This window comes from Ornithorhynchus anatinus, chromosome 7, assembly GCF_004115215.2.
Source record: "Ornithorhynchus anatinus isolate Pmale09 chromosome 7, mOrnAna1.pri.v4, whole genome shotgun sequence".
Taxonomy (NCBI): Eukaryota; Metazoa; Chordata; class Mammalia; order Monotremata; family Ornithorhynchidae; genus Ornithorhynchus; species Ornithorhynchus anatinus.
The window spans coordinates 40,380,041-40,401,225 of record NC_041734.1 but is presented as its reverse complement, the minus strand read 5'-3'; the positions used below and the strand labels follow the sequence as shown (position 1 = coordinate 40,401,225).

General features: G+C 53.8%; 1 protein-coding gene and 1 long non-coding RNA gene across 2 annotated transcripts in view; one reads left to right on the top strand and one right to left on the bottom strand.

Annotated features, from left to right (window-relative positions):
• Window positions 1-6,912, bottom strand: part of POFUT2 (protein O-fucosyltransferase 2) — a 31,195-nt gene extending 24,283 nt beyond the window's left edge. Inside the window, exons 1-2 of the mRNA XM_029068548.2 lie at window positions 6,791-6,912; window positions 715-965 (exon numbers count right to left, since the gene is read on the bottom strand). Coding sequence (XP_028924381.1) covers window positions 715-965; window positions 6,791-6,888 — 349 coding nt within the window. The 5' untranslated portion in view covers window positions 6,889-6,912. The remainder of the gene's footprint in view (window positions 1-714; window positions 966-6,790) is intronic.
• LOC114813186 lies at window positions 3,815-20,976 on the top strand. Its single transcript, XR_003760828.2, has 2 exons — window positions 3,815-4,018; window positions 20,691-20,976. It is a non-coding gene; the product is annotated as an uncharacterized LOC114813186 (long non-coding RNA).
• Window positions 20,977-21,185: the final 209 nt, after the last annotated feature.

The following is a 21,185-nucleotide window of genomic DNA, read 5'->3' as shown; positions in this document are numbered from 1 at the left end:
GACCTTTGGCCATTTGATATTTGATATAGTAATCTGATTTATTAACAAATACTATCGAATGATATCCACCCCATCCCAAGCCCCCCAGCGCTTGTGTACGTATCTTTGAATTCTATATTATTAACTGCTTATCTGTTTATATTAATATCCGTCTCCCCGCTCTAGACTGTAAGCTCGTTATGGGCGGGGAACACGTTCATTCATTCAGTCGTATTTATTGGGCGCTTACTACGCGCAGGGCACTGGACTAAGCGCTTGGAATGGACGACTCGGCGACAGACACAGTCTAAACGACTAATCCGTCTCCCCTTCTAGACGGTCTTCATTCTGGGCGGGGAACACGTCCGCCAACTCTACGCTGCGCTCTCCCGAGCGCTTAGTACAGCGCTCTGCCCGTGATAAGCACTCAGTACATCCGATTGAGATCGATTCCTGGATTTGTTTCTACAAGTATGACAATGAATTTCGGTGGACTTTTTCAAGATTTGTTAAGCGTTTATTTCGTGCCAGACACCGTACTAAACACTGGAGTAGATATAAGCTAATCGGGTCGGACGCAGTCTGCTAATTCTGCCGTACTGAACTCTCCCAAAGGCTCAGTACGGTACTCTGCACCCAGTAAGCGCTCAATAACTATCGTCGATTCACTGATCTTGGGCGAGAAAATGCACGCTACAGAAAAGGGAAACGAACTTGCGGAACGCCAGACCTCACCTGCGATAAACTGCTCGTACTCGATGGCCGGAATGTTTTTGTTGAGGCTCGGCAGGTCAAAAAATTCTGACCACGGGATTCGCACCTGATGAATATCAGGACTCTGCCAGTGATAAAGGCGGCCCCACGGAGGCAGAACCAGCACCCAGTCTTCGGTTTTCAACAACGTCTTTAGAAGGGACGCAACGCGAATGTATACGTCTCTGCGGAGATTGAAACCTTCGGGGGGATTTACGTCATACAAAAGATACCTGGGGGGGGGGGGGGGCGGGGATGGCAGGGGAGGAATGAGAAAACGGTTAATCTTAGCTCGCCCACGAAAGCGTCGGATCAGAGGACCGAACCCGTGTCTTCGTTTCTCCAGCTCTTCGACGCTAAGCATTTGCGACACGCGGCTTCACCGGAACAGCAGATTACGCGCAAAAAATGGAGCGACTGCCTGTTCCGATGACCCCAGTTGGTGGCCAACCGGTAGGAGGGGAAGCTGGAGGTGTGGCTTCCCGTATTTGCTGCTTCGGTTATTCACTTCACCCCGCTGGCCGAAACGTCTTAAAGCTACCGGCGGGCAGAGAACGTGTCGAGAAGCGGCTACGGAGTGGACCTCGGCCTTCCAAACCGGCGGCCCGCCGAGCCCTCGAGCTCTGGCCGTTCTGATTTCTACGCGACTCTGTGGTAACTAAAAACAAGAGCTCACCAACCTCCCAAAATGTACGGTCTACATCCTGAAGTATCTCACTTGGCAGGATCGTTTCTATTATCTTTAGCTTCTGGGCAGCTCCGTGATTCCCACCGATTCTTACCGTGGTAAGATAAAGCTCGATAATGGCGAATAGGTCAGCAGTAGGGAAATAGAAAACAAAATTATTTCGGAAGCTTGCGGGACAGCAGACGGAAAAATTATGCCCATATAATAAACATTCTAGTGCCTGACGGTCCCCGCCGTGCTCTCGGAGTAAAATGCAAGACTCGGGAGAAGCCGAGATAACGCGAACGGCGAACCTTCCCATCTAGACAGGAACGGCGAAGCAGCGGGGCTCGGTGGAAAGAGCCCGGGCTTGCGAGTCACCGGCCGTGGGTTCTGATCCCGGCTCCGCCGCCTGTCGGCTGGGTGACCCTGGCCAAGTCGCTTCGGTTCTCTGGGCCTCAGTTACCCCATCTGTAAAGCGGGGATTAAGACCGTGGGACCACCCGATCACCTCGTATCTCCTCCAGCGTTGGAGAACAGCGCTTTGCACGGAGTAAGCGCTTAAATACTATCGCTATTATTATTTATTAACTCAAGAATCAAGGCATCGGTGTTCACGGCGCAGCCCCGCACGGGGGGAGACTCTCCCGCCTTGACCCACCCCGGGCACGGCTGTCGTCGCCGAGCTACGCCAGCAAGTTGAGGGGCGAGTCCGGGCGTGAGCCCCTTGTCTCTGGAAGTTGTGGTTTTCTGCCCAGGAGCGGCCAATTAGCCCTTCTGAAATATCCCACTGCCTAGCTGCGATCCATTTTGTCATATCTCGGGCGTTCTTCGTATTCGCCTGCTTGAGCAACGGCAAACCTGCACCTCTCGGTTTTATCCCACTCTAGCGCGGATGCCAGTTCAACAATGGGACCTATTTGGAGGGCCCGTTGTGGGCTTCTGTGCGCTGGAGATTGGGAGCGGTAGTCGGCGGGGGGCGGGCGGCCGCCCGGCGGCCGAGTTGCGGCGCGGCGGCTGCAGGAGGGTCATCGTGGCGGCCCCCGGCCAGCAGGAGGAGAGCTGGGCTGGAACGGGAAACCCAGAGGAAAAGAGGAAGCCTTGGTTTGGGCTTTTTTCTTTTTTCGAGAAGGGATTTCAACATGGTCAGTATTTTGGGATCCTACCCCCTCTGTGAAAATGAAGATAAGGAGTCAGTGTGGCTTCCTGGAAGGAGCGCGGATTCGGGAGTCAGAGGACGTGGCTCCCTAATCCGAGCTCTGCCACTTATCACTCACTCACTCACTCACTCACTCACTCACTCACTCACTATCTCAGTCAGTCGCTCATTCATTCACTCACTCATTATCTCACTCACTCACTCGTTCACTCACTCATTATCTCACTCACTCACTCGTTCATTCACTCATTATCTCACTCACTCACTCGTTCATTCACTCATTATCTCACTCACTCACTCATTATCTCACTCACTCACTCATTCATTCACTCATTATCTCACTCACTCATTCACTCATTATCTCACTCACTCATTCATTCACTCATTAACTCATTCACTCACTCATTATCTCATTCACTCATTCACTCACTCATTATCTCATTCACTCATTCATTCATTCACTATCTCACACTCATTCATTCACTCATTATCTCACTCATTCATTCATTCATTCACTATCTCACACTCATTCATTCATTAACTCATTCACTCATTATCTCACTCACTCATTATCTCACTCACTATCTCACTCACTCATTCATTCATTATCTCATTCACTCATTATCTCATTCACTCACTCATTATCTCATTCACTCACTCGTTATCTCACTCACTCATTCACTCATTATCTCATTCACTCACTCATTATCTCATTCACTCATTATCTCACTCATTCATTCATTATCTCACTCATTCATTCATTCACTCCTTAGCTCTCACTCATTCACTCATTCATTCAATCCCTAGCTCTCACTCATTCAATTCATTATCTCACTCACTCAGTCATTCACTCATTCATTCCCTCACTCATTCATTCCCTCACTATCTCTCACTTATTCATTCACTCATTATTTCACTCACTCATTCACTCACTCATTAGCTCATGCACTCATTCATTCGTTAACTCACTCATTCATTAACTCACTCATTCACCCACTCATTCACTTGTCTGCTAGGTGGCCCTGGGCAAGCTATTCCACTTCTCTGGGCCTCAGTTCCCTCATCCGTAAAACGGGGGTTAAAGACGGTGAGCCCACAGAGAGCCGCCTTATTCAGTGACTCTCCGTGACGCCGCGAACAAGAGGGAAGAGCCCGGCCTGGGCACTAACGGGCTCTACTTGAGGACGGGTGATTGCTGGCCTGAGGAGGGGAGGAGCATGGAGGGGGGTGGGCTTTCCTCTCCCTCTTCTACCCAGTAACGGGCCCGGGACAATCAACGCCTGCCACGGGGAGCCACAGCCGCGACGCCTAAGGCAGATAAAAGGCGGTCGTTCTCCCCCGTCAGAGGGCACTCGGAGGCGGCACGAGAAGGGAAGACGCTGAGGGCAACGCTAGCGAGCAGAAAGAAGAGGAATGAGCAGAACGGGATCCTCTGATCACAGACTGGCACTGGACCCTTGGTGAGTGAGAGTGTGTGTGCCCCGTCCTTGCGTATCAGTAAAACTACGTAAAAAACTTTCCACTGTAAATTTGGTGATCAGAGGTGTGGTTTGAACCCACCTACGTGTCACCGAGGCTTCCCGGTCCAGGGAGGTCCCGACAGGTGTGATGATGGCATTTAAGTGCTTACTGTGTGCTGAGCACTGTTCTGTCGCATCTGGTTGGTACGAGCCACGGGGCGGGGGGTTGGGACAAGCCCCACGCGGGACACCTAATTTTTCCCTGCATCCACTGCCCCTCGTCAGCTGTGTGACTGTGGGCAAGTCACTTCACTTCTCTGGGCCTCAGTCCCCTCATCTGTAAAATGGGGATGAAGACCGTGAGCCTCACGTGGGACCACCTGATTCCCTTGTGTCTACCCCAGCGCTTAGAACCGTGCTCTGCACGTAGTAAATTCTTAACAAATACCAACATCATTATTATTATTAGAACAGTGCTTGGCACACATTAAAGTGCTTAAATACCACAAATTTTTATTACTGCTGTCATTACCCCCTCTATGTAGAATCCTGCTTTCCCAGCCCCAGTTGCTCTCCTCTATGATCTCACGATTCTTCCTGCCCCAGGACATCTCTTTCTGGGTCCCTCTCTCTCAACATCATCGATATTTTTGGATCCCACCCCTCTGATGATCAGTTCTACGGAAGTGACTCCCAAACCTACCTCTCCAGCCCCAGCCTCTCTCCTTCTCTGCAAATTCAATAGTATTTATTCATTCAGTAGTATTTATTGAGTGCTTACTATAATAACGTTGGTATCTGTTAAGCGCTCACTGTGTGCAGAGCACCGTTCTAAGCGCTGGGTTGGATACAGGGTAATCAGGTTGTCCCAGGTGAGGCTCACGGTTAATCCCCACTTTCCAGATGAGGGAACGGAGGCCCAGAGAATAATAATAATAATGATGTTGGTATTTGGTAAGCGCTTACTATGTGCCGAGCACCGTTCTAAGCGCTGGGGTAGACACAGGGGAATCAGGATGTCCCACGGGGGGCTCACAGTCTTCATCCCCATTTTACAGATGAGGGAACTGAGGCCCAGAGAAGTGAAGCGACTCGCCCACAGTCACACAGCTGACAAGTGGCAGAGCTGGGATTCGAACCCATGACCCCGGACTCCGAAGCCCAGACTCTTTCCACTGAGCCACGTATGTGCAGAGCACTGGACTAAGCGCTTGGAACGGACAAATCGGCAACAGATAGAGACAGTCCCTGCCCTCTGACGGGCTCGCGGTCTGATCGGGGGAGACGGACGGACGAGAACGATGGCGATAAACAGAATCATAGTCATAGAATAGAGGAGAATTCACATTTTCCCCCCGCTTCAGGATATCTCTACTCGAATGTCATGCTAACACCTCATTCGGTGGAAAGTGCCCGGGCTTGGGAGTCGGAGGTCGTGGGTTCTAATGCCGGCTCCGCCACTTAGCTGCTGTGACGCCTTGGCTAAGTCCATTCAGTCTCCTCTGCCTGTTACCTCCTCTGTAAAATGGGGATAAAGGCGGTGAGCCTCCCGTGGGACAACCTGATGACCCTGCATCTCCCCCAGCGCTTAGAACAGTGCTCTGCACCTAGGAAGCGCTTAACAGATACCAACATTATTATTCTCGAGGCCTCAGCGACCTCATCTGTAAAATGGGGATTGAGACTGTGAGCCTCACGTGGGACAACCTGATTGCCCTGTATCTCCCCCCCAGCGCTTAGAACAGTGCTCCATACATAGTAAACGCTTAACAAATACCAACATTATTATTATTCCCTGTGCCTCAGTGACCTCATCTGTCAAATGGGGATAAGGGCTGTGAGCCTCATGTGGGACAACCTGAAGACCCTGTATCCCCCCAGCATTTAGAACAGTGCTCCGCACCTAGTAAGTGCTTAACAAATTCCATTATTATTATTCTTGAGGCCTTAGTGACTTCATCTGTAAAATGGGGATGGAGACTGTGAGCCTCACGTGGGACCCCCTGATGACCCTGGATCTCCCCCAGCGCTCAGCACAGTGCTCTGCACCTAGCCAGCGCTTAACAAATACCAACATTATTAATCATTATTATTCTCTGGGCCTCAGTGACCTCCTCTGTCAAATGGGGATGAAGACTGGGAGCCTCACGTGGGACAACCTGATGACCCTGGATCTCCCCCAGCGCTTAGAACAGTGCTCCGCACCTAGTAAGCGCTTAATAAATACCAACATGATGATGATTATTCTCTGGGCCTCAGTGACCTCCTCTGTCAAATGGGGATGAAGACTGGGAGCCTCACGTGGGACCCCCCGATGACCCTGGATCTCCCCCAGCGCTCAGCACAGTGCTCTGCACTTAGCCAGCGCTTAACAAATACCAACATTATTAATCATTATTATTCTCTGGGCCTCAGTGACCTCCTCTGTCAAATGGGGATGAAGACTGGGAGCCTCACGTGGGACAACCTGATGACCCTGGATCTCCCCCAGCGCTTAGAACAGTGCTCCGCACCTAGTAGGCGCTTAATAAATACCAACATGATGATTATTCTCTGGGCCTCAGTGACCTCCTCTGTCAAATGGGGATGAAGACTGGGAGCCTCACGTGGGACCCCCCGATGACCCTGGATCTCCCCCAGCGCTCAGCACAGTGCTCTGCACCCAGGAAGCGCTTAACAAATACCAACACGATTATGATGAGTAATGAGTGGGGCAGGATGACTCAGCGGGGGGGGGAGGATGACGCACTTCCGGTGGGAGGCTCCGCTTACCGTCTCCCCTTGGCGGCGGAGCCCGCGGCCCCGGCGGCCGCCCACTGTCCGGGGCTGAACTCGTCCCCCAGCGCGGAGGCGGGCGGGCAGAGCGCCATCCCGAGCAGCAGCAGCAGCAGCGGCGGCGGCGGCGGCCCCGGGCCCGCCCGCCCACGCCGCCTCCCGCCCTCGCCGCCGGCCGCCGCCATCTTCGCGGCGGGAGCCCCGGCCCCGCCGCGCGCACTTCCGGGGCCGCGGCGCGCAGGCGCGCGGAGGCTGCGCACTGGGGCCGGCGGCCGCGCGGGCTCCCTACGGTCGCCCTCCCTGGGGGCGGTGGCCGCGGAGCGGAGAGTAAGAGACGGGCGAGTCCGCGCGCCACCTTCGCTCGCGCGCCCCCTCCCTCCCTCCCTCTCTCCCCTCACTCCCTCCACTCACTCACTCAGTTGTTCCACTCACTCATTCACTCCACTCATTCATTCATCACTCATTCTACTCACTCACTTGTTCCACTCATTTACTCACTCATTTACTCACTCCACTCATTCATTCATCACTCACTCCACTCATTCATTCACTCACTCCACTCATTCATTCACTCACTCCACTCATTCACTCATTCCACTCACTCAGTTGTTCCACTCACTCATCCACTCACTCACCCATTCACTCACTCATCCACTCATTCAGTTGTTCCACTCATTCATTCATCACTCATTCTACTCAGTTGTTCCACTCATTTACTCACTCATTTACTCACTCACTCCACTCATTCATTCATCACTCACTCCACTCATTCATTCACTCACTCCACTCATTCATTCACTGATTCACTCATTCACTCATTCCACTCATTCACTCCACTCACTCATTCACTCCACTCATTCACTCCACTCATTCACTCCACTCATTCACTCCACTCATTCATTCACTCATTCATTCACTCATTCATTCCACTCATTCCACTCACTCACTCATCCACTCATTAACTTCTTCCATTCACTCCACTCACTCATTCACTCCACTCACTCATTCACTCCACTCACTCATTCATTCATTCACTCCACTCACTCATTCATTCATTCACTCCACTCACTCATTCATTCACTCACTCCACTCCACTCACTCATTCATTCAGTCCACTCCACTCCACTCACTCATTCATTCACTCCACTCCACTCCACTCACTCATTCATTCACTCCACTCCACTCACTCATTCATTCACTCCACTCCACTCACTCATTCACTCATTCATCCACTCCACTCACTCATTCACTCATTCATCCGCTCCACTCACTCATTCGCTCCACTCACTCATTCGCTCCACTCATTCATTCCACTCATTCATTCCACTCATTCATTCCACTCATTCATTCCACTCATTCATTCCACTCATTAACTTCTTCCATTCACTCCACTCACTCATTCATTCATTCACTCCACTCCACTCACTCATTCACTCATTCATCCACTCCACTCACTCATTCATCCACTCCACTCACTCATTCACTCCACTCATTCACTCACTTACTCATTCACTCACTCATTCACTCACTCCACCCACTCACTCACTCCACTCCCTCCACTTATTCAGTCACCTCACTCATTCAGTCATCGTCCATCCATCCACCCATCATCCCGTTCAACTTTGCCCCCGCTGAAATTCAGACACACGTTCACATCTAATAACCCCAAGACGTTACCTGTGCCTAACCCCCCTCCGGCCACCTGCCGCTCCACGATTATTAATAATAGCAGTGCTATTTATTAAGCGCTTACTACGTGGCAGGCACTGTATCACGCGTCGGGGTGGATGCAAGCACATCGGGTCGGTCAGAGTCCCTGTCCCACAGGGGGCTCACAGTCTTAATCAGCGTGGCTCAGTGGAAAGAGCGTGGGTTGGGGGGTCAGAGGTCATGGGTTCGAATCCCCGCTCCGCCACTTAGCAGTGTGACTGTGGCCAAGTCACTTCTCTGTGCCTCAGTCACCCCATCTGTACAATGGGGATGAAGACCGTGAGCCTCACGTGGGACCACCTGACGACCCCGTATCTACCCCGGCGCTTAGAACGGTGCCCTGCACATAGTGAGCGCTTAACAGATACCAACATCATTATTATTGATCCCTATTCCTCTCCATCCTCCACAATCACTACGTCTCTTCGGTATTCTTCCGTTTCTTCCGGGCCTTGGCTAGTGCCGTGTGGGTTTATACCTACTCCATCAAGGATCTCATCCGCTCAGATAGTTTCAACGGATTCCTCCTCTATGGGAATGACTCCCAAACTATCTTTCTAGCCCTGCTCACTCCTTGGACCTCCAATCCCCCCCCCCGTCTCCTCATACCTTCAGGATATCACCATTTGGGTTTTATTATGGTATTCGTTAAGCGCTTCCCACCTGCCAGCCACTGTACCGCGGCCTGGGGTCGATGCGAGCTGATCAGGTTGGACACAGTCCGTGTCTCCCAGTCTGATCCCCCTTTTACAGACGAGGTAACTGAGGTACGGAGAAGTTGAGAAGATTAGAACCCGGTACTTCTGACTCCCGGGCCTGCGCTCTATCCATTGGGCCAGAGGAAAATGGAGAGCAGGCCAGAGATAGGACACGGGCTATAGAGAAGCAGCGCGGCTCAGTGGAAAGAGCCCGGGCTTGGGAGTCAGAGGTCATGGGTTTGAATCCCGGCTCTGCCACGTGGCAGCTGGGTGACTGTGGGCGAGTCATTTCTCGGTTCCTCAGTTCCCTCATCTGTAAAATGGGGATTAACTGGGAGCCTCACGTGGGACAACCCGATGTCCCCGTATCTCCCCCAGCTCTCGGAACAGTGCTCGGCACATAGTAAGCGCTTAACGAATACCAGTATTATTATTAAAATGGGGATTAACTGGGAGCCTCACGTGGGACAACCCGATGTCCCCGTATCTCCCCCAGCGCTGGGACCAGTGCTCCGCCCATAGTAAGCGCTTAACGAATACCAACATTATCATTATTAAAGTGGGGATTAACTGGGAGCCTCACGTGGGACAATCCGATGACCCCGTACCTCCCCCAGCGCTCGGACCAGTATAGTTTGGCAGGGAGAGAGATGAGATGATGATAGAGAAGTTGTGACTTAATAATGGTATTTGTTAGGCGCTTACTATGTGCCAAGCCCCGTTCTAAGCGCTGGGGGAGATACCCGGGCATCAGGTTGTCCCGCGTGAGGCTCACGGATGAGGGGTGCGGGGTGAGGTAGGAGCGGGGAAGGTGAGGAACGCTTTAAAGCCGGGGGTGAGGAATTTCTCTTCGATGTGGAAGGGGATGGACAACCCCGGGGAGGTTCTTGAGGAGCGGGGGAATCACGGCCTGAATGTTTCTGGAGACTAACGATCGGGGCAGCGGAGGGAAGAAGGGACTGGGGTGGGGAGAGGCAGGAGGCTGGTGGGGTCGGCAAGGAGGCCGTTGCAGTAAACAAGGCAGGGATTAATTAAGGCAAGGGATTAAGACGAGGATAAATGTTGGGATTAATGGAGTGACAGTTTGGAAAGGACTGATTTTAGCGATGCTGTGGAGGTTGAATTTATTTTGTCGATGAGATGCACATCACCTTGATTCTATCTATTAGCTATTGTTGTAATGAGACGTTCTCCCCCTCGATTCTATTTATCGCCATCGTTCTCGTCCGTCCGTCTCCCCCGATCAGACCGTGAGCCCGTCGGAGGGCAGGGACCGTCTCTGTTTCCGATTTGTCCATTCCAAGCGCTTCGTCCAGTGCTCTGCACAGAGGAAGCGCTCGATAAATACCACTGAATGAACGAATGAACTGACGGGATTTAGTGACTCTATCTAAATACTCCACCTCCGAAACCTGCTAGGAAGCTTCTGGGCTTCGACCTTTAAAGGGGTTCTCTTGGAAAAAGGGTATCGAAAAGCTGGGCCAAATTTCATCGCAGAGCTTCTCGTTCCTAACCGAAACAAGACTCGTTGTTGTTTTCATTCGCTCACTAGTATTTATTGAGCGCTTACTATGTGCAGAGCACTGGACTAAGCGCTTGGAACGGACAGTTCGGCGACAGATAGAGACGGTCCCTGCTCAGTGACGGGCTCACAGTCTAATCAGTCTAGAGAAGCAGCGTGGCTCAGCGGAAAGAGCCCGGGCTTGGGACTCAGAGGTCTTGGGTTCAAATCCCAGCTCCGCCCCTTGTCAGCTGGGTGACTGTGGGCAAGTCGCTTCACTTCTCTGGGCCTCGGTTACCTCATCTGTGAAATGGGGACTAACTGTGAGCCTCACGTGGGACAGCCTGATTCCCCTGTATCTCCCCCAGCGCTTAGAACGGTGCTGTGCACATAGTAAGCGCTTAACAAATACCAGCATTACTATTAATCGGATAATGTTGGTATTTAAGTGCTTACTATGTGCAGGGCACTGTACTAAGCGCTTGGAACGGACAATTCGGCAACAGATAGAGACAGTCCCTGCCCAGTGACGGGCTCACGGTCTAATAGGATAATGTTGGTATTTGTTAAGCGCTTCCTAGGTGCAGAGCACCCTTCTAAGCGCTGGGGTAGATGCAGGGTCATCAGGTTGTCCCACGGGAGGCTCACGGTCTTAATCCCCATTTGACAGATGGGGTAACGGAGGCACAGAGAATAATAATAATAACAACGTTGGTATCTGTTAAGCGCTTACTACGTGCCGAGCACCGTTCTAAGCGCTGGGGTAGACACGAGGGCATCGGGTTGCCCCACGTGGGGCTCGCAATCTTAATCCCCATTTTGCAGATGAGGGAACTGAGGCACAGAGAAGCGAAGTGACTGGCCCAAAGTCACACAGCTGACAAGTGGCCGAGCCGGGATTCGAACCCACGATCTCTGACTCCCAAGCCCGGGCTCTTTCCACCGAGCCACGCTGTCCTGGTGAGATATCTCCGGAACCTGCCTCGTGCGTAGGCACGATCCCCTATCGAAAACTCTTTTGTTGCCCGTCCAGGGGAATTTTTTTCAGGTTTGAAGAATTGGGGAGGCGTAATCTGTCATTTCTCTGGCATTATCCTGAATTTTTTGATTTTCTCTATGAGGCTAAAAGCGAATAACAGTTTGTCTCCAAGTCACTAGAGGGCCCAAGAATGCCTTTTTTCTTCCAACTGCCTCGGAGAGTGTGAGCTTCCCTATTAGGTGTGATGATGATGATAATGTTGGCATTTGTTAAGCGCTTACTTATGGGTGATGTATTTCTGCATCCAACCTGATGGGCTTGTGCCTACCCCAGCGCTTAATACAGTGCCCGGCAAGTAGTAGGCCCTTCGCAAATATTGCTTTTTTAAAAAATAGTTCATCTGGGTCATTTTGGCAGCCAGAGAGCTGCTAGGAACATCCCCCGGGGAAGGATAATAATAATAATAATAATGCCGGTATTTGTTAAGCGCTTACTGTGTGCAGAGCACTGTTCTGAGCGCTGGGGGAGACACAAGGAAATCGGGTTGTCGCACGTGAGGCTCACAGTCTTCATCCCCATTTTACAGGTGAGGTAACTGAGGCACAGAGAAGTGAAGGGACTGGCCCAAAGCCACACAGCCGACAAGTGGCAGAGCGGGGATTCGAACCATGACCCATGACCTCTGACTCCGAAGCCCGGGCTCTTTCCACTGAGCCGCGCTGCTTCGGGTCGCTGAGGCCCAGAGAAGTGAAGTGACCTGCTCAGGGTCACGCAGCGGACACGTGGCGGAGCCGGGATTCGAGCCCACGTCCTTTGGACTCCCGGGACTGTGCTCTTTCCACCGGGCCTGTATTAGACCGTGAGCCCGTCCGCGGGCAGGGAATCGTCTCTCTCCGCCGCCGAATTGTCCGTTCCCAGCGCTTAGTACAGCGCTCCGCACGCAGTAAGCGCTCAGTAGACGCTATCGAATGAATGAAGGCCGTGCTGCTTCTCGATTAATACTCAGTCACTCGGTCCAGCGTATTTTATAGTTATTTAAATAACTATTAATAGTTCACTGAGCTTGGGCTGAACGAGGCTCAGAATACCCCCCCTTCCTCACCCCGACCCCACGACTTACCCCACACGCCGCCGGAACACCCGGGCCTCGTCGCTTGCGGAATCTGCGTTTCTTAGCCCGTCATCGTGTTTGGCGACCCGAAATGTCATCGTAATAACGTTGGTATTTGTTAAGCGCTCACTATGTGCAGAGCACTGTTGTAAGCGCTGGGGGAGACACGGGGGAAATCAGGTCGTCCCGGGTGGGGCTCACGGTCTTCATCCCCATTTTCCAGATGAGGTAACTGAGGCCCAGAGAAGCGAAGCGACTCGCCCGCGGTCACCCAGCTGACAAGGGGCAGAGCCGGGAGTCGAACCCGGGACCTCTGACTGCAAAACCGGGGCTCTTGCCACCGAGCCACGCCGTTTCTCTAGAGCACGCGGGCCGGGAACGTAATTTTCCTGCTGGATCGGGGGCTGCGGGGGGGAGAGATGGGCAAGAAAAAGAGATTTCGGTGACTATCTTAGCCCGCAGATGGGTTCCACGGCCTGTATTGCCTACGTCGGTTTGGAGAGAGGGACAGCGTGTGAGGGGGAGGAAATAATAAAAAAAGACGCTCAGATTGATTTCTCATCTGGGTAAAAGGCTGGAGGTTCGTTCGTTCATTCATTCGATAGCATTTACTGAGCGCTTCCTAGGTGCAGAGCACTGGACTAAGCGCTTGGAATGAACAAGTCGGCAACAGATAGGGACGGGCCCTGCCCTTTGACGGGCTTACGGTCTAATCGATCTGGGCCTGTCACTCCCCTTCTCAGACACCTCCGGCGGTTGCCCGTCGACCTCCGCTCCAAACGGAATCTCCTCACTCTAGGCTTCGAGGCTCTCCGTCGCCTCGCCCCTTCCTACCTCTCCTCCCTCCTCTCTCTCCGCCGCCCAACCCGCACGCTCCGCTCCTCCGCGGCCCGCCTCCTCGCCGTCCCCCGGTCTCGCCCGTCCCGCCGTCGACCCCCGGGCCGCGTCCTCCCGCGGTCCCGGGACGCCCTCCCTCCTCGCCTCCGCCAGACTGATTCTCTTCCCCCCTTCGAAACCCTACTTCAAACTCACCTCCTCCGAGAGGCCTTCCCACACTGAGCTCCTCTTCTCCCTCTACTCCCTCCGCCAACCCCCCTCGACCTCTCCGCAGCTTAACCCTCTTTTTCCCCCCCTTTCCCTCCGCACCTCCCCCTCTCCCTTCCCGTCCCCTCGGCGCCGTACCCGTCCGCTCGACCGTCTGTATTCTCGTCACCCTATTCATTCTGTTAACGAGCCGTCCGTCGCCTCCGTTCTATTTAGCCGCCATCGTTTTCACGAGACGTCCTTCCCCTCGACTCCGTTCATCGCCATCGTTCTCGTCCGTCCGTCTCCCCCGATCGGACCGCGAGCCCGTCCGACGGCGGGGACCGTCCCTATCCGTGGCCGACCCGTTCGTTCCGAGCGCTTAGTCCGGTGCTCTGCACGTAGTGAGCGCTCAATAAATGCTATTGAATGAATGAATGAATGAATAATCGGGGGAGACGGACAGACGAGAACAGTGGCGATAAATAGAGTCGAGGGGAAGAACGTCGCATAAGAACAGTGGCAACTAAATAGAATCAGGTTACAGGGCTCTCCTTTTCTCGGGAGAATGACACACTTTCCCATCGATTCAGTTGCATTTATCGAGCGCCTACCGCGTGCAGAGCACTGTGCTTCCGGGCGTTTTATTCCGCCACCGTCCCCGTGCTGCTGATCCTCAGCCGCGCGCTCTAGGTCTCTGCGTTCCGAGCCCACGATGTACACGCCGCTTACAGATCGCTTTTTTACGGTATCGTAATACTTAAGTATCGTAATACTCAAGTACTTACTACGTGTCGGCCACTGTACGTGGCTCGGGGGAAAGAGCCCGGGCTTGGGAGTCAGGGGTCGTGGGTTCGAATCCCAGCTCGGCCGCTTGTCCGCTGCGTGGCTGTGGGCGAGTCGCCTCGCTCCTCTGGGCCTCAGTGACCTCATCTGGAAAAGGGGGATGAAAACTGTGAGCGCCACGTGGGACGACCCCGATGGCCTTGTATCCCCCCAGCGCTTAGAAGGGCACGTAGTAAAGCGCTTAACAGATGCCACCATTTATTTTTATTTATTTACTAAGCGCTGGAGTAAATACAAGCTGATCAGGTTGGACGCAGCCCGTGTCCCACGTGGGGTTCACATTCTTAACCCCACCTTCCAGATGAGGTGACTGAGGCACAGACGAGCGAAGTGACTTGCCCACGGTCACACAACAGGCAAGTGGCGGAGCTGGGATTAAATAAACTGTGGTATTTGTTAAGCGCTTACGATGTGCAAAGCACTGTTCTAAGCGCTGGGGGATGCTAGGTGATCAGGCTGTCCCACGTGGGGCTCACAGTCTTCATCCCCATTTGACAGATGAGGGAACTGAGGCCCAGAGAGGGGAAGTGACTCGCCCACAGTCACACAGCTGACAAGGGGCAGAGTCGGGACGTATGGGCTTGGGAGAGCACAATATGATACAATAATATATAGAGAAGCAGCGTGGCTCAGTGGGAAGAGCCCGGGCTTGGGAGTCAGAGGTCATGGGTTCGAGTCCCGGCTCTGCCCCTTGTCAACTGTGGGACCGTGGGCAAGTCACTTCACTTCTCTGGGCCTCAGTTCCCCTATCTGCAAAATGGGGATGAAGACGGTGAGCCTCCCGTGGGACAGCCTGATGACCCCGCATCTCCCCCAGCGCTTAGAACAGTGCTCTGCACATAGTGAGCGCTTACCAAATAGCAACCTCATTAGGTCGGCTACGTTTGTGGTCTCGCGCTGTCGAGTTGGTACAGTGTCGAGTTCGAGGTAGTACAGAGCTTAGTACAGTTCTCTGCACATAGTAAGCGCTCAATAAATACTACTGAATGAACGAATGAGTCGGGTCCCACTTCCACCTGCGATCGTTCCGGTAGCGTAGCCACAGAGTTTTCTTGGGGAAAATCGGGAAGCGTTTGACCCCCCCCCCCCCCCCGCCTCCTTCCGCCCCGTAAACGGGTCTCTGCCCTCGACTCTCTCCCGGGCCGCCGCCGCCCAGCACGCGTGAGTTTTGACTCGTAGCGGACGGCCTTCCCCTCGCTAGCCGCTGCCCGAGCTAGGAATGGGATGGGCAGGCGTCCGCTCGACTCTCCCTCCCGTAGTCGTGACTGGTAGAGGCCTGGAAACTCTCCAGGTGCGACCCCCGAGGGGGGTCTACTACGTTAGATGATGAAAGATCGAAAAAAGAGTTTCGAAATCGTATCCCGGCAACGTGAGAACGCCGTCGTCGGCTCCCCGGTCTGACCCCGTTTAGTTCAACGCGATTCCGGAATGAAAGGGACGCTTACGTCCCCCAGCACTTAGAACAGTGCTTGGCACATAGTACGCGCTTAACGAACACCAACGTTATCATTATTAGACGGTGAGCCCCATTTGGGGATTGTGAGCCCCGTCTGGGACAGGGATTGAGTCCAACCCGATTATTTTCTATCTACCCTAGCGCTTAGTTGAGTGCCTGGCACATAGTAAGCGCTTAACAGGTACCCGAAAAAGACACGACCATCTGCGACTTGGCTGTCGCAGACCCCAAACGGTTCTCCGAACCAGAGAGAAGCAGCGTGGCTCAGTGGAAAGAGCCCGGGCTTTGGAGTCAGAGGTCATGGGTTCGAATCCCGGCTCGGCCACTCGTCCGCTGGGTGACTTCGGGCGAGTCACTTCACTTCTCGGCGCCTCGGTTACCTCATCTGCCAAATGGGGATGAAGACCGTGAGCCCCACGTGGGACAACCCGATTCGCCTGTGTCTACCCCGGCGCTGAGAACAGTGCTCGGCACGTAGTAAGCGCTTAACAGATACCAGCATTATCATTATTACTGAGGGAAGACGATCCCTTGTTGAGTCTCTCGGCTTTAAGAAGAAAAATGAATTGAGCTCCCTCGGGTTTCACGGCGTCCCTTTCATTCCGGAATCGCGTTGGCTTCCATCGATTTTTAATGAGACCGCCTTGTGAAATATCGCTGACCTAGATTCCCCACTGCAACGAACAACGGCGAGCGAGAGAGAACCGTACCCTCATAAAAAGGAAGGGAAACGAAATAAAAAACCGTTCGGGTACTCTTTGAACTAAACGGGGTCAGACCGGGGAGCCGACGACGGCGTTCTCACATTGCCGGGATACGATTTCGAAACTCTTTTTTCGATCTTTCATCATCTAACGTAGTAGACCCCCCTCGGGGGTCGCACCTGGAGAGTTTCCAGGGATTTCCGGGATTAGAATCCACTGAGCCACGCTCCCTCAAGAGTATATAAGGCCTGGAACTGCCTATTAGCTAATTAGAATGTGCTTCCATTAGAGAAGCAGCGTGGCTCAGTGGAAAGAGCCCGGGCTTTGGAGTCAGAGGTCATGAGTTCAAATCCCGGCTCTGCCACTTGCCAGCTGTGTGACTGTGGGCAAGTCGCTTCACTTCTCTGTGCCTCAGTTACCTCATCTGCAAAATGGGGATGAAGTCTGTGAGCCCCACGGGGGACAACCTCATTCCCCTGTATCTACCCCAGCGCTTAGAACAGTGCTCTGCACATAGTAAGCGCTTAACAACTACCATCATCAGATTATCCCACATAGGTGGGAGGGAGTAGGATTTAACCCCCATTTTTCAGGTGAGAGAATTGAGGTACAGAGAAGTGAAGTGACTTACCCGAGGTCACACGGCAGATAAGTGGCGCAGCCGGGATTAGAACCCATGACCCCGTGACTCCCAACGAAGCCATGCTGCTCCTCGGTGAGATAAACTTACTTATTATATTTTTCCTTAGTAAAATATATCCCTGGAAGCCGATTTAGCGTGGCATAGCGGATAAAGCACAGACCTAGGAATCAGAAGGTCATGGATTCCAATCCCGACTCTGCCACTTGTCTGCTGCACGGCCTCGGCTCAGAGCCTGGGTTTGGGAGTCCGAGGTCACGGGTTCGACTCCCGGCCCTGCCGCTTGTCAGCCGGGTGACTGTGGGCGAGTCACTTCACTTCTCTGGGCCTCGGTTACCTCATCGGGGAAAATGGGGATGAAGACGGTGAGCCTCACGTGGGCCGACCTGACGCCGCCGTATCTCCCCCGGCGCTTAGACCAGTGCTCGGCGCGTAGTAAGCGCTTAACAAACGCCGACAATATTCTTCGTTACGAGTCCCTTCGCTTGTCTGTAACCTCGTCGGTAAAATGGGGATCGAGGCTGTGAACCCCATGTGAGACGGGATCGGTGTCCATCCAGTCTGCTTCTCTCCACCCAGGGTTCAGTACAGTGCCTGGAACACAGTAAGTGCTCTACGAATATCGCGGTCATTACCGTTGCTCAAACATTACGATGGCGAATTCGCCTACGCTTAGAAGTGCGCCTGACGGACGGACACCCCGAGGAATGAAAGGATATAAAGTAGAAGCGCCTCTACTACAGATTTACCTTCAATAGTATTTATCGAGCGCCTACCGTGTGCAGAGCACCGGACTAAGCGCTCGGAATGGACAGGTCGGTAACGGACAGAGACGGTCCCGGCCCTCCGACGGGCTCACGGTCCGATCGGGGGAGACGGACGGACGAGGACGATGGCGATGAACGGAGTCGAGGGGAGGAACGTCGCGTGAAAACGATAGCAAATCAATAGGATCGAGGCGACGGACATCTCGTCAACAAAATAAATAGGGTGATGAAGATATATACGCAGTCGAGCGGACGGGTTCGGTGCCGAGGGGACGGGAGAGGGGGAGGAGCGGAGGGAGATGGGGGGGGAAAGAGGGTTCGGCCGCGGAGAGGTGGAGGGGGGGGCGGCGGAGGGAGTAGAGGGAGAAGGGGAGCTCGGTCCGGGAAGGCCTCTCGGAGGAGGTGAGTTTGGAGTAGGGTTTCGAAGAGGGGAAGAGAATGAGTCTGGCGGAGGCGAGGAGGGAGGGCGTCCCGGGGGTCGACGGCGGGACGGGCGAGACCGGGGGACGGCGAGGAGGCGGGCGGCGGAGGAGCGGAGCGTGCGGGTTGGCCGGCGGAGAGAGAGGAGGGAGGAGAGGTAGGAAGGGGCGAGGCGACGGAGAGCCTCGAAGCCTAGAGCGAGGAGTTTCCGTTTGGAGCGGAGGTCGACGGGGCAACCGCCGGAGGTGTCTGAGAAGGGGCGTGACAGGCCCAGAGCCTTTCTGCGGGAGCGAGCCGTGGAGCCGGTCTAGAACGTCGCCATCAGATACGGTCAAGCGTCCAGGTTTTAATGTTGGTATTTGTTAAGCGCTTACTATGTGCCAAGCACTGTTCTAAGCGCTGGGGTAGACATAGGGGAATCAGGTTGTCCCACGTGGGGCTCACAGTCTTCATCCCCATTTTACAGATGAGGGAACTGAGGCACAGAGAAGTTAAGTGACTTGCCCAGAGTCACACAGCCGACAAGTGGCAGAGCTGGGATTCGAACTCATGAGCCCTGACTCCAAAGCCCACGCTCTTTCCACTGAGCCACGCTGCTTCTAGGTTCACCGGCTAGTGGCTCTGGAGTTTGTCCTAAGCAGACTGAAGGGATACCGATTCCGCCGGCGGGGTTTAGTGGTTAGCGCTTGGGCCTAGGAGTCAGAGGGACCCGGGTTCTAATCCCGGCTCTGCCTCGTCCCTGCTCGGTGGCCTTGGGCGAATCCCTTCTTGTTACTCCTCTGTGAAACGGGGATTGAAAGCGTGAGTCCTTTGTGGGACGGGGACTGTGCCCGATCAGGTTAACTTGTATCCACCCTAGTGCTTAGGACAGTGTGGGGTACATAATAATAACGTCGGTATTCGTCGGGCGCTTACTACGGGCAGAGCACCGTTCCAAGCGCGGGGGGAGATACGGGCTCATCAGGTCGTCCCACGTAAGGGGTCACGGTCCTCCTCCCCCATTTTCCAGATGAGGGAACTGAGGCCGAGAGGAGCGGAGTGACTCGCCCACGGTCACCCAGCTGCCAAGCGGCAGAGCCGGGATTCGGACCCATGACCTCTGACTCCCAAAGCCGGGCTCTTTCCACTGAGCCGCTCTGAAGCAGATTAACTTCTGCCAATCAGGTTGTTCCACAGTCTTAATCCCCCATTTTACAGTTGAGGGAACCGAGAAACGCAGAAGTGAGGTCACTCGCCCGAGGTCACCCGGCGGACGGGTGGTGGGTCTGGGATTAGAACCCGGGTCCTTCTGACTCCCAGGCCTGGCCTCTATTTCGCCACGTGACCTCTCTCTATTACGACCTCTCCGTTACGCCACGTGAGAAGCGGCGCGGCTCGGTGGAAAGGGCCCGGGCCTGGGAGTCGGAGATCCTGAGTTCGAATCCCAGCTCCGCCCCTCGGCTGTGTGACTGCGGGCGAGTCGCTTCACTTCTCGGTGCCTCGGTTCCCTCATCCGTAAGACGGGGATGAAGACCGTGAGCCTCCCGTGGGACAACCCGATGACCCCGTGTCTCCCCCAGCGCTTAGAACGGTGCTCGGCACCTAGTAAGCGCCGAACAAACACCGACGTTGTTATTCTCCAGGGCTTGGCACACAGGAAGTGCTAAACGGATATCATTATTATTAATAAAATAGAGGCCTGCTGCTGCCGGGAAGGGCTCCTCGCCCCTCCGGGCAGGGCTGGCCTTCATCTAAACTGACGCAACTGTCCCGACATTCCCGAAAGAGGGAAGGTGGGGACTTGAGTGAGGAAGGAATTTAATCCCAGCAGTGGCAGACAGGGAGAGGGAAAAGGCCGATGGAGCCGTTGGGTGTCTTCCCTCCTCCCTCCTCCAACATAGCAACCTTCCCGTCTCCCATCATTCGTTCCTATTTATTGAGCACTCACCGCGTGCAGAGCCCGTTCCTAAGGCGTCTCGTCTGCGACGGTTTGTTCCCGCGAAGCATCCGGACGTCAGGATTGAGAGGATTGAATTTTTAAGCTTCATCTTATCCCCGTGAAGCTCCCGTGCCTGACAGTCCAGCAACCCGGTGAGTCTGACCCGGCTCCGGCGACCCAACTCCTTGAGGATGGGAATCGTGTCTACTGACTGCACCATTCTACTCTCTCGAATACTTCGGTGCTTTGCTCTGCGAACGGAAAGCGCTCAGTAGATACCAATATTTGAACGAGTCCGGCTGCCAAGAGAGGAGAAAACCGTCTTTTCGGCCAGCTGGGAGACAGGGTGGCTGGAGATGGAGATGATGCTAATGAAAACCATTTAAAATTAAAGTTCAAATGCATGCCAATGATGAGTACAATTAATGCATTTACTGAGCACGGATATGAGAGAAATTCGATCGAATGCTACTTAGAGCACAATTAGGACCGACAAGATTTTTTAAAAATAGCTACAAAGGTCACGGAGACATTTGCCAGGTCTCTACATCGCCTTCCCCGCGTGGGCATCGTTCCCGGGGACTCGGATGTGATCCTTGTCTGGATGACTGGGGGCTGC